Source organism: Asparagus officinalis, chromosome 8, assembly GCF_001876935.1.
Source record: "Asparagus officinalis chromosome 8, Aspof.V1, whole genome shotgun sequence".
Classification (NCBI taxonomy): Eukaryota; Viridiplantae; Streptophyta; class Magnoliopsida; order Asparagales; family Asparagaceae; genus Asparagus; species Asparagus officinalis.
Genome location: NC_033801.1, coordinates 29,957,447 through 29,969,997, shown reverse-complemented (window position 1 = coordinate 29,969,997; position 12,551 = coordinate 29,957,447). Strand labels below are relative to the sequence as shown.

Below are 12,551 nucleotides of genomic sequence, written 5' to 3'. Positions count from 1 at the left end.
AAAAACACAAGCGCACAAATGATTCCAAAGATATGATAGAAGAAAACAGCAAAAGAAAAGAAAATTGGAAAAAAGTTTACAAGGATACAGATGATCTACGGAAATCACCAGCCACCCCTACCAGAAGATCTTGCAAGTTAGAGAATTAAATGGATCCATGCTATCTGATAAAGAGTGACGGAAAACAGAACGTTTTGACCAGTCTGGTGATTCTCATACATTTGTTGATTGCTAAGCCAGTTTCAGGAAAATAGTCTTGACAGATATATTAATAGCACATGTGCCCAAATCGAAGAGACAATCCACCATCAAATATAGAACAATCACAACACTTCCATTTCATTACTAGATGCTCTTCCTTCACTTACTGCTATTGGGCGCGCATCCTACTGTTTTCTGCAGCCCTTACTTGAAGGAAATAAGGGTGAGCCTGCACAGTACAAGATGGACATCAGAGAAATTAACAATATCGACAGTTCTCATTTAACAAAAAGATATTCCAAAACAGAAATCCAAATAACATATCATAATCAATTCAACTAATTAGTGACTGAAAAAACTTCACATGGTGACTTGAGGATTGGGTTCCAATGCATATTTTATTTTAATTTTTTTGGGCTTCATACAATGCAAGATGTTCCAATAGGCCCTGGAAGTGCAAAGCATGCATGAAATTTTTACAGTCCATGATTCAGCTTTGAATTGAATCAGAAATGTTCCCACTGGTAATAAAGAAAAAGAAAAAGTATATAGAACCAACACAAATCAGAGAGGCAATGAATCCTACAATACAGCTAGATCTGGCTGCTCATGTATATGCAACCGTTTAGATAAACCAGTGAAAAAGATTGTATTAGTATATTACTATACCATACACATTTGATGTATTTTTCTTCCATCCATAAAGGGGAGTGAATTGAGACACTTACTGTTGTGCTTACCTTTAAAGATGCTTAATGTATTGGTAAGTTTTCTGAAGAAAGCATCTAGCTATTTTCTGTTTCGATATTTTGCTTCATATTATTACATGTTCCCACCGAAACAGGTTTAGAGATGAACTTAGGAGGCAAATACCGAAAGGAAACAATTGTTTACATCGAAAGAACATAGGATGATTATATGCCGCACAACATAAAAACTTTGTGAACTAATCATAGTTATTTAATTTACATTATAAACATAACAGAAGATGGGTGTTTCATTTCTACCTTGTAACTTTGTGGATTATGCAATCATGATTTGCACAATGATCAGTTTGCAACCAATGCACAACAATTTTACCATATTATCTTGATTGTTCGACACTAATAACATCCTAAACTTGAGTGGTCCTTCGCTGATAAAATATTTTTCTTCATTAGTGCAAGTTCCATAGGAAAAAAAAAAAAAGGCCACAACAAAAACCACTTGAAAGAAGCTTATTTATAAATCCTGTTTTCATACAGAGTCACAAATTTCTCGCTCCAGCCCCATCTTATTAACCCTTCAACTCTATTCACAACAAATTTCCCCACTGAAGCTTACTTGTGTGAAAAAAAAAAAAAGGCCACAACAAAAACCACTTGAAAGAAGCTTATTTATAAATCCTGTTTTCATACAGAGTCACAAATTTCTCGCTCCAGCCCCATCTTATTAACCCTTCAACTCTATTCACAACAAATTTCCCCACTGAAGCTTACTTGTGTTCCTCTCATGTAATAATGGATAAACACGTTTATTAACCTTCTACTTCTACAAAGCAAGAGTAATGTGGAGACACACTCACCACTTGTACCATTTACACCCACCATTTATACCATGTTCCCGGGGCATATAATTTTTACATGGTGAAAGCATAACTATATTTTCCCTTTGTAACGTGGACTGTGATTACAAATTCCCAAATATCAATTATCAATTCCCAAGAAATTTGCAATTAAATAATAGTTGAAAACTTTAAACAAGGAGCCAGAGAAGGAAGAAACTTGTAGGAGGCCCTTGACAATTTTTTAGAGAACAAAGGGTTCAACCTTTCAGGATTTCCCTTTTCCAAGGATTTCACCAATTCCTATTAATATGCCTTGCAAACATCACCTTCATGGAACTTTTAGAATATTTGGGCATTCATGATTACCCATGCAACGATTCCAGAATTTGAAGTATATACTCTTTACATAATTCCAGAACTGCAACATTTACCAAGGTCCTAGACCTGCCCCTTTCTCCCTCCCTCCCTTGAAACTTTGATTCGGATAAAATAAATAAATAAGTATACTAAATATCAAGAAATCACGAATTTTTGTGGACTCGCTCTAGATTAAACTAACGGGAAATAGCTAGTATAAATATAATTATTGTTATTGCTGATCGTTAAAATAAACAGAAAAGAGGAAAATTTTATTTTTTAGGTTAAAATTTCATTCATCTAAGCTATTTGACAAGAAAAAAGAAGAAAAATTCGCGAATATGTATTCAGTTTCACAGATAACATATAGACTTCACATATGGAATTACACTAGCTCCCTCCCTCCCTCCCATAACTTCCATGTGCATGGACTAGAAGTTTTCATCAATTAACAGAGAACAATATATCAAACTACCATTTACCATGACTTGACTGATTCTATATGGAGTTATCCAAACTCCACACTTAACCACAGAACCCTTTCGACAAGGCCATTAATGATGATCATGATGCCTGCCATTTTCATCGGTGGCATGTATATATCCATATCCTCTAGAAACCTATATTGCATATTTATCTCTCATTCTTCACATCTATTTATAATTAGACCAAAATCCTTAATCTATGAAGCCATCAAATTCTGCTCAGTGCTCCCCCACACACCAAATAACAAAACGCAACCGACAAGAAGCCGAAGCTATTAACTTAAGCTGTCGCTTCATTAAATAGAAGTTCTACGTTACACTCTTACAATAGATATAAGATAAAGCTAACGCATGCACAAAAAGGCTAACCCTTATGTATTAAAATAAAATTTGAACTAGGGACCTGTATATAAAAAGGATAAGTTCCAGAACTAAATAACATAAATTATATTACCATTGCTTCCCTTGCTGTAAGCCTGTCCTGATGATCATAACGAAGAAGCTTGTCAAGAAAATCAATTGCCTGCATGCCATATTAAGACAAAACTCATGATCTATTACCAACTGCAACCTTAGTGAAGGTTAACACCGAATACAAACTACATTTGTAACAGAATGCTCTGAAAGGAAGGAGAAAGGAAAGCACCTCAGGTGAGACAAGATGCTGGTTGTCTGAATTTATAAATTTAGACCATGGTTTCCTGCTGTGCCTGCAGAAAATAAAACATCAGAGAGATGAAAGTCAAGAGACACAGGTCCATTACTTATTCAAGCTTTTGGGCAAAATTGTTAACCTCAAAAAATAATTACCTTCCTACTTGAGCTTCAAGTTGAGGATCAAGTTCTAAATGATATTTGTTTAGGTAAACATTGAGTTCGTCGGTTCCAAGTACCTGTGAAATAGAAAATTAACAGGAATCAATCCTAGACGTACAACACAAACTCAACTCCATCTGGAAAACCCATTTTCTGCAAGTATGATAACTAATGGCAACCTATTAGGAATACCAAAATCACAGTAAGTACGATGATAACAAGATCACCGCATCTTTTTCCACTCCCTTTCCTCATCAGTAAATTGCAACCCGTCATATTTTAATTCAAATTAGAATCTAAGCAAGTAAAAAAGATCAAAATTTTGACTTGAAACCCAATTCTAGACACAACTCAGAACTGCAAAATTCTTAACTCAGAAGGCACTCTTTATATGATCCTGCACCAAGAACCATGCAATTGAATTGCAGAAGACTTGAACCTAAGAGCAAGATCACAAAATAATAATAATAATCATTTCGTGCAAACCCAATGACCAGCATAAGATTCCAACCTTAGCAATTTTAACTAGCTGGTCATGGTTGTCATGCCCATAGAAGAAGGGTTCCTTGCGAAATATCTGCAACAAAGAGAGAACGTGCCAAAATCATCATAAGTGATAGAAGTCAACAATGAGAATGCATACAATTGGCACATAAGTAGATAAATAGCAAACAACTTTTATTAGATAAGGAAGACATTACCATTCCAGCAAACATGCAACCAAGACTCCACATGTCCAAGGAGTAGTCATAATCTTGCAAATCAACCAGGAGTTCAGGCCCTTTGAAATATCTGGCAGCAAAAAAAATATACATATGAAATTATAGATATGAAAGAAAAGAATACACACCCTTTATCATGAATTGCAATAATTTCGCAATCATGGATGACAAATGAAAATAATCAAGTTATTAGGAAACCTGAAGAACTGACATGGGATTCTAAATTTAATTCCATCAAGAGTAACATCATGCAAGCGTCACTCCTAAGAATGCATTGTTAAAACATGATTACTAGACATAGGCCACTAGAAACATGGTTGTTTGAAAATCTTGTTCTAGAACTAAGCAGTAACAACCTGAAACATTCGAGTAATCATAAGGTAACTTTAAAGAATTCAAGAAAGAAACATAAGTATTTGCAACTTTTATCTACATTAATAGATCAGTAATTGATCTCTAGTGGAGAGTTAGATGTCATTAAGACAAGAGAAAGCCACAGTCATTAGGCACTAAACAGAATAGAGATAATATGATGAAACTCATCAAACAAAGTGCAGGGACATTCAAGGTGACAATCAATACCTACATTCCCCTACTTTGCCACTGTACAAGATCTTCAAATCATTCAAGGTGACAATTAATACAAGCCTGCCATATTATTACAGTATCTTCAAATCAAATATCCCTCAAACTTCAGTGGATTTTTGGAAAAAAATCTGTAGTTCCTACCATCATCCAAAAGACCAAGAAGGTTACAATGAATCTTTTAAGCTGAAACCAAGGTGCAAGGTTGATTAACGCCAATCTCCTCTAATAAAGATAGCATATCCCTATTCTTTTCATTCTAAGAACACCATAGAAACTTCTTACAATTCCCACTGAAAAGAATTTATGAATCCTAAATGACTAACCTATGTAGAACCAAAGAAGGAGATTTTTAAGGAATTTGGAGATAGAAATAATTATTTTCTTCCGTTTTTTTATCTTGCCCCAACTAAGTGTTTATAAGATCAAAAGTCCATATGCTTTCAAATATGGATTCTAATTATTCACTTTGAGATATGCTCCATACCTGCAAATAATATCCATCAGCTGTCCATTTACCAAGATAGAGTAGGGGCATAACCAGATGAGACCTATTTTCACATATCCAGGTAAAATAAAAAAAGTCCTCAAACTGTTTCCCAAAAAACCCAAGCTATGAGGACGGAAAACAAATATCTGATTTAACTTTGAGTTTCACTATTTCCTTATTTTAATCTTTCTTCTATTTTCTTTTTCTTTTTCTTTTTCTTTTCGGGGAATGGTGGGTTGTACCGACACACTCTAGTTGGTATGCCAAGAGGATGAAACAGGCCTAAATAAGATTAGCAAGCATTCATGTTTGTTGAGACACAAAGTAAGCGTGATCACTCAAGAGAATGAAAAGAACTTGTCAATCGGTTGCATTAGAAAGCATTTACTTGTGTAATTTATGGGTTTGACCATCTAAACTTACGTGATGATGACTAATGCCAATATGACATACACTGTCCGTTCAGTCTTTTCTACAGTCCTTTTCTGGACTACTTTGTTTCAATGTTGGGTGCCCAAGGAGTGGGTAGAGTCCTTTTATTAGTAGCAACTAAAATCTTTAAAAATAATCCAATATTGGAGGTAAATGGATCCTCTGCTTTTATGACAAACACCAAGCAGTTCAGAAATGTACCGTCTCGAAAGGTGAAGCATAATGAAAGGAATTATCTTATTTAAGCTGCTGAAAATCAGAAAATCAGTGATGGATGTATGATAAATAATAATGATTAGACCAACAGCAATAGACAATAACGCATCTGCTAACCAAGATTACCTTGAAGCCACACGAACATTATATTCCTTGCCAGGATGATAGAACTCAGCAAGTCCCCAATCAATCAACCTAAGCTTTCTGAGCTCATGATCAATCATGACATTGTGAGGTTTGACATCTCGGTGCATAATTCCCTGTGAATGGCAGTAGTCTAGTGCCTGCAACAATAGCAATCATGAATCACGAGAGACTTGATCAAATTTATGCTAAATTTTACAGCCTTTACATATGAATAAAAAATGAGTTGAAAAAAGGACTCAAAGCCTTCAGTAAAAGTTCGTCCAAGGTTCCACAATAAGAGACTATCATGGCGCTGTGTGCAGTTATATTATGATAAGTTCAGCTAAAAGAAATTTACAGATGAGACAGACATCCCATACTATAACAGATAGAAGTAAGATAAAGCACTACATAATCTTTACAGATTGCATTGACTTTAGTTATAGATCATGACAACCACATGGAGATGCCTATCTCATTACCAAGAAACTCTGAGCTCTTACGAGTTACGATGACCAATAATGTCAAGAAAACTTCCACAACAGGACATACAATTATGTTTTGCAGTAACCAGGATTGTTAAGCCTGGGTATCAAGTCCAGGTACGTCACAAACTGGTCTCAAATCCATACAGTTTTTGCACATCTACCTATGAATATAGTTATTGAGTTCATGGTTAGTCCCAATTCAGTTTTCTTTAGTTATAGATCATGACAACCGCATAGAGGCACCAATCTCACTACCAAGTAACTCTCCGAGTTCTCACGAGTTACGATGACCAAGTATGTCAAGAAAACTTTTACGATGGGGCATACAACTATGTTTTGCAGTAACCAGGATTGTTGAGACTTGAGCCTGGTTATCGAGTCCACGTACATCATGAACTGGTCTCAAAACCATATAGTTTTTGCACGTCTACCTATGAATATAGTTATTCAGTTCATGGTGAGTCCCAATCAATGTTACATTAAACGTTGGGCGTATCTAGGCGTCGGACTTGGCGCCCAGCGTTTAGTCGTCTAGACGGGCGCCTAAGCGGTTTCTAGGCGTTTTTTTTTCTTTTTTCTTTTTTAATTGTGATACTTGAAGATAAATATATATATATACTCAATCAAAGATGCATAAATACTAAAGTACCAATACTATTAACTAAATTGCTTGGTTTACCAATTACAATAGCTCTTTGTATGTTTATACTTCTCAACTCAAATTATAAGTTCATCTCAACAGTGAAAAACTCATTCTCAACTCAAATTATTGTTAACTTATAAGTTACTGTTAAATTTAAGTTAACAATAAACTTAAACTAGTTTACTTAACTAAAATATTGTTAACTTAAGTTTACTGTTTACTTAAACTTAAGTTTACCATCAACAAAAACTTAAATTTAAACTTAAACTTAAGTTTACTGTTAGCATAAACTTTTAAGTTTAACTTAAACTTAAGTTTCCTGTTAACTTACACTTCTTAAGTTTAAGTTACTGTTGTTAACTAACTTAAATAGATATTTTCTAAAAAAACTAACTTAAATAGATATTTAAGAAGTACTATTTACATTATTAGTAGTTACAGAGATCGGGGGAGCTCGGCAATGTTACAAAAGGCGCTAGACAGACTAGACGTTTGAGCGAACGGCTAGCGCCTAGACCCCTAGGCGTACGCCTAGGCAGCGCCTAGGCGTTTGGCTATTTTTAAATTATTTAATTATAATAATTGATAAAAATATGTATTAAATTCATATAAATTTTCAAAAAAAATATAGCAATTTTAGTTCCATAATAAATCATGCATACTTAGATACTAAATAGCCAAAATAATAATTAACAAGGTTAGAGCCTAAGATGTTTTCTTTTTTTATTTTTAATTACAATAATTGATAGTGAATGTCACTGTTATAGAAAGTTTAGATGCCGGACTGGTGTCTAGGCGGATTTCTTTCTTCATTTAAATGGTGATCGATGAGGTTTTGCTGAAGGTCGGAGGAGGTAGTGGATGTGTTCATATTTGGAGGTTAATGAAGTTTGAAGGACGTGTAGGCTATAGCACATAAAATCACAACCAAGGCCTACCGGGTGCAATCCACGTAAGCAGACAATACTCCCCTAAATGCTCGTAAAATCTATATGGGCAGCCTAAATACCGCTTAGGCGCTAGTTAGGCGGCCTAGGTATCGCCTAAGCCTAGGCGTACGCCTAAGCGGACTAGGCGGAGGTTTTTTAAAACAGAGGTCCCAATTGTGTTCCGTAAGAAAGTGAGTGGGTATCAAGTCCAGATACATCATCAACTGGTCTCAAATCCATAAAGTTTTTGCACATCTACCTAAGAATATGGTTATTCAGTTCATTGTTAGTCCCAATTGAGTTCCCAAAGAGTGCGCGTGTGCGACATTCTAATCTGATTGGATATGAATATGCATATTAAATACCATTTCCGGTCAGATATGGATACTCATCACTGATGTAGATTAAGACCAATGATAAAAACATATAGATATTAAGAAATTTGTTTCGAAGGCGCCACTAAAATTAGTTTTGAGTCTTTGACCATAGATTAGTGAACCTAAAGCCTATTTTGGTGATCCAAAGATCTAGCTTTAGCATTTTGGATTAGCACAAACGTTAATGGATTTTGATTTAAGAGATTCTGCTGTATTTTGAAAGTTTTTTGTATCACCTGACCTACATACTTTTGAGTCTTAAACGTTTACTACATACATGATATGTATTCATATCCTCCACTGCATCAAACATATGTTTGTATTCAATTTACTGGCAAGTGTCATTGTTTTATAAATCCCCAATATAGCTGATATATTGGTCAGATATATCCCTTTATAAGGCTTGCCACAAAACAATAGTGTCAATATGCTTTACCGATTTTTGGCAATTTTTGAGCAATATAATCCTGACATTGCCAGCATTATGTTGGCCAATATGTTCTTTTATATGATACGTTCAACAAAACTATTTGAATGTTTTTAGCAAAAATTTCAACCCTGAGAAATTTGTTAGCAGATTCTAGACTGTTGTTTTCCCAAAGTGAGTTTTTACAATTGGTTAGTGATCCTAAGCATATATTATTTACATTTTTGTATGGTTCAATTTCATTAAGGATATTCATATTACATTTTAGGACATTATATTATATATGTGCATCATCCGATATGGCACCCTAGTATTTACTACATAACTCCGATTTCCGCATCTAATATGGATTTTGGCCATCAAATATTTCCCCAACATTCGATATTTAAAACCTTGGCGAGTGTAGATGAATTTTTTCTTCAAAACCATATACATGTCCATATGTATATTCAATTAGGATATGAGCAGGTAAATGTCATATCCAATACATACCCTATCTGTTTGCATCCCGACTAACCCCAAATTCCATATTTAATTTTGGACCAAGACAATCTTACCAATTACCACTTGTGTTAGATCTTAGATTGACACTGAACTGCCCAGATTCACTCAAAAATAAGGTTTGATTCTACCTAGTTAGGGTCAAAGAATAATATATGATGAATCCAAATTGCTTATTTTTCATAAAACAAGAATGAATGCGGTTGACTGTTGAGATCATTGTTTTAAATATCCCCGACATGGTCTGATATATCCTCCAATATATCCTTTTACAGGGCTTGCCGCAACCGATATGGTCTCTAAATATCCTTTACTGCTTTTTGGTTATTTTGGGCGTTATATCCCCTGATATGGCCATCAGCCGATATGTAGACCGATATATCTTTTTATATGGCTTGTCACAAAACACTATACTATGTTTGACAATTTTTAGACAAGATATCATGATTTTCTCATTATATAAAATGACATTTTACCCTAAAAAATTTGACCAAATGTTGCAAAGTTGATTTGTACTTTTGTTTATTTTACAAGGTTGATTAGTGATCCTAAGCATATATTATTCACATTTTATATGCTTAGATTTCATTACATATGTCAAGATTATATTTTAGTGCATTATAATATATATGCAAACATCAGTTATGACATTCCGATATTTACCACATATCCCCGATATTTCCTTGATATCCGCATTCCGATATGAATTTTGGCCATCCGATATTTCCCTGATATCCGATATTTAAAACATTGGTTGAGATGTTAGTTTACCAAGAGCCTTGATATATTATGATAAATAACTAGACCTGCCAAGAATTATGTGATATGTTATTATTTAATAAATATCAAAGTTAAACGGATTCCTTCTCGAGTGCACTAAGGTAATGCCCTCAAAAAAAACTCTAATTAACATAATGTGTTAGTCAAATTACTCAACGTAGATATATACTTTTTTGCTGAACTCTAAAAAATAGTTCATTTTAAGAATTCAGCCTTTTTCAAAGTGAAGTCTTGACCCATAGATACGCCTTTGGCAATCACTAGATCTATTGAGGCCAGTTAAAATATAATTCCTAGTACTAACAACATTCAGCAGCTATAAATCACTTGTGATGGCAAAACATACAGAAGCTACATACTTGGGTAATTTCTCCTGGTACTGAAGATAATTCCCTCATACATCTGACAGTTTGTGCAAATTATAAGTTTTTCTTGGTTTGCTAATGTCTATTTACATTTCAAGGCTGTTGTTATTCTCGTGTATTCATGTTCCAAAGTTACCGATATGAAGAATATGAAAAACACATGTTAAAAAGAATTACATATATCAAGTAATGTACCTTGAGAAGTTCATAGATGTAATAGCGTATATCATAGTCCGTCAGAGTTGGGTATAAGATTTTGAAATCTGTGCTGTTTACATATTCAAATATCAAGCTTGGGGTTTTTGAATGCTGATCTCTGACAATATCAAAAAGCTTCACAATATTGGGACCGCCACAGAGGTTCTGAAGTATCTTAATCTCCCTCTTTATCTGCAGAGAGAAGAATTGAAAATTCTTGTCGGTCAATAGCCCCAACAGAAAATAGAAACATGCCTACTCTTTCAAATTTTTTCAGTCACTTATTTACTATTTGCTATACTCAACCTTCACGTCTCTTTCACTTTTACTACTATTGTCTTTCTTTTTGTTCAAAGAAAATTCTTAATAAATCAGATTTAAAAAATCGAAATAACCCTTCTATCTAGGCAAATTTACGTCGTTGCTCTGCAGGGCATAATCAGCAAACAGGCATTTTAATCTGTCATGCTACATGTCAGCACTCAGAATTATCCAGTGGATGAAAACTGGATCGTAAAATGTAACCTTTTCAGAGTAGCATGTAAATACCTTCTTTTTCTTAACAGGCTTAAGTATTTTGATGATGCAACGATCGTTTGTTGTTGTGTTGATGCCTTCAAAAACCTCGCTGTACTTCCCTCGTCCTACTTTACGAACAACTTCATAATCATCCTGATCACTGAACAAAAGAACAGAAATAATTAAGGTGAAAACAAAATTGAAAGTATGAACCTTCACAGTTAGCAGTGTTCCATATAAACTTCAGGTCACTATTACTATATAACCTCAAAATCTTTGTGCACCAGAACTACCAGGTTACAATAATTATATAACCTAACAACCAATGTTACATACTTCTGAAAATTCAACTGTAATTTATTGTAATTGCTAACAGGTCGAGGACTTGTAATACTAGGCAGTCAAAGAAAACTATCCTAATTCAAATTCAGGGCAAGAATCAGTGAAGTTGGATATTAGGATTCCACGAAATAAAATATCACAAGAATATTTATATAAAATATCACAGGAATATTTATCTTATCTTATATTATTATAAAAGTGTGTAGGATGTTAAAACATTTTCTTCCTAAAATGCCCTCCAAAAGACATTCAAGCATCCATAAAACGCACACATGCCTACATAAAACACATATGCAATTTATAAACCATACTCCTTCAGATCAAATAGATACATACATATATAAACATAACCCTTCAAATTCTTCTTATGACCACCAATCTTATTAAATCACATCATATTAATTAACTCATTTATACTATAGTACAACTATTCTTTACTATAGTTAGATAAATTTTATGTTTGATATAAACTACAGTATAACAATTATTTATTATAGTTAGATATGTCTATTTTGAAACAAACATCTAAACTAGTACTTATCCTACTATTTTAAACCAGCAACTAGTGCGATCAAATACAAAGACTAAAGTTTGTGCAATAAAAGATTTTATGAAACAAAACAAGCTAGACACCTAAAAGATTTTGATTTCATGAGTTATAAGAGCTACATCAATATTTTTATAGTTTTCAACCAAAAAACCAAACATGTACAATTCTTTAAGAAATAAAACAAGCTAGACAACTAAAAGATTTTGATTTCATGAGTTATAAGAGCTACATCAACATTTTTATTTATAGTTTTCAACCAAACAACTAAACATGTACGATTCTTTTCCTGATCAACATTGTTAGTCTTTCAGTGTTATGTTGTTGGACAAACCGCATGTCTATTATGGGTATAACATTGTTAGGGGCTATATAACTATTATTTACTATCTATCTTTCAATTAAATCCGTTATAACCCCCATAACACCCCCACTCAATAATAAAAACTATCAACTTGA

At 33.8% G+C, this 12,551-nt stretch overlaps 1 protein-coding gene across 1 annotated transcript in view; it reads right to left on the bottom strand.

Moving 5' to 3' along the window:
• Positions 20-12,551, bottom strand: part of LOC109851581 (casein kinase II subunit alpha-2) — a 15,697-nt gene continuing 3,165 nt past the window's right edge. The window contains exons 2-10 of the mRNA XM_020421791.1: positions 11,234-11,363; positions 10,682-10,876; positions 5,977-6,134; positions 4,107-4,197; positions 3,917-3,982; positions 3,400-3,482; positions 3,236-3,299; positions 3,044-3,112; positions 20-430 (exon numbers count right to left, since the gene is read on the bottom strand). Coding sequence (XP_020277380.1) covers positions 371-430; positions 3,044-3,112; positions 3,236-3,299; positions 3,400-3,482; positions 3,917-3,982; positions 4,107-4,197; positions 5,977-6,134; positions 10,682-10,876; positions 11,234-11,363 — 916 coding nt within the window. The 3' untranslated portion in view covers positions 20-370. The remainder of the gene's footprint in view (positions 431-3,043; positions 3,113-3,235; positions 3,300-3,399; positions 3,483-3,916; positions 3,983-4,106; positions 4,198-5,976; positions 6,135-10,681; positions 10,877-11,233; positions 11,364-12,551) is intronic.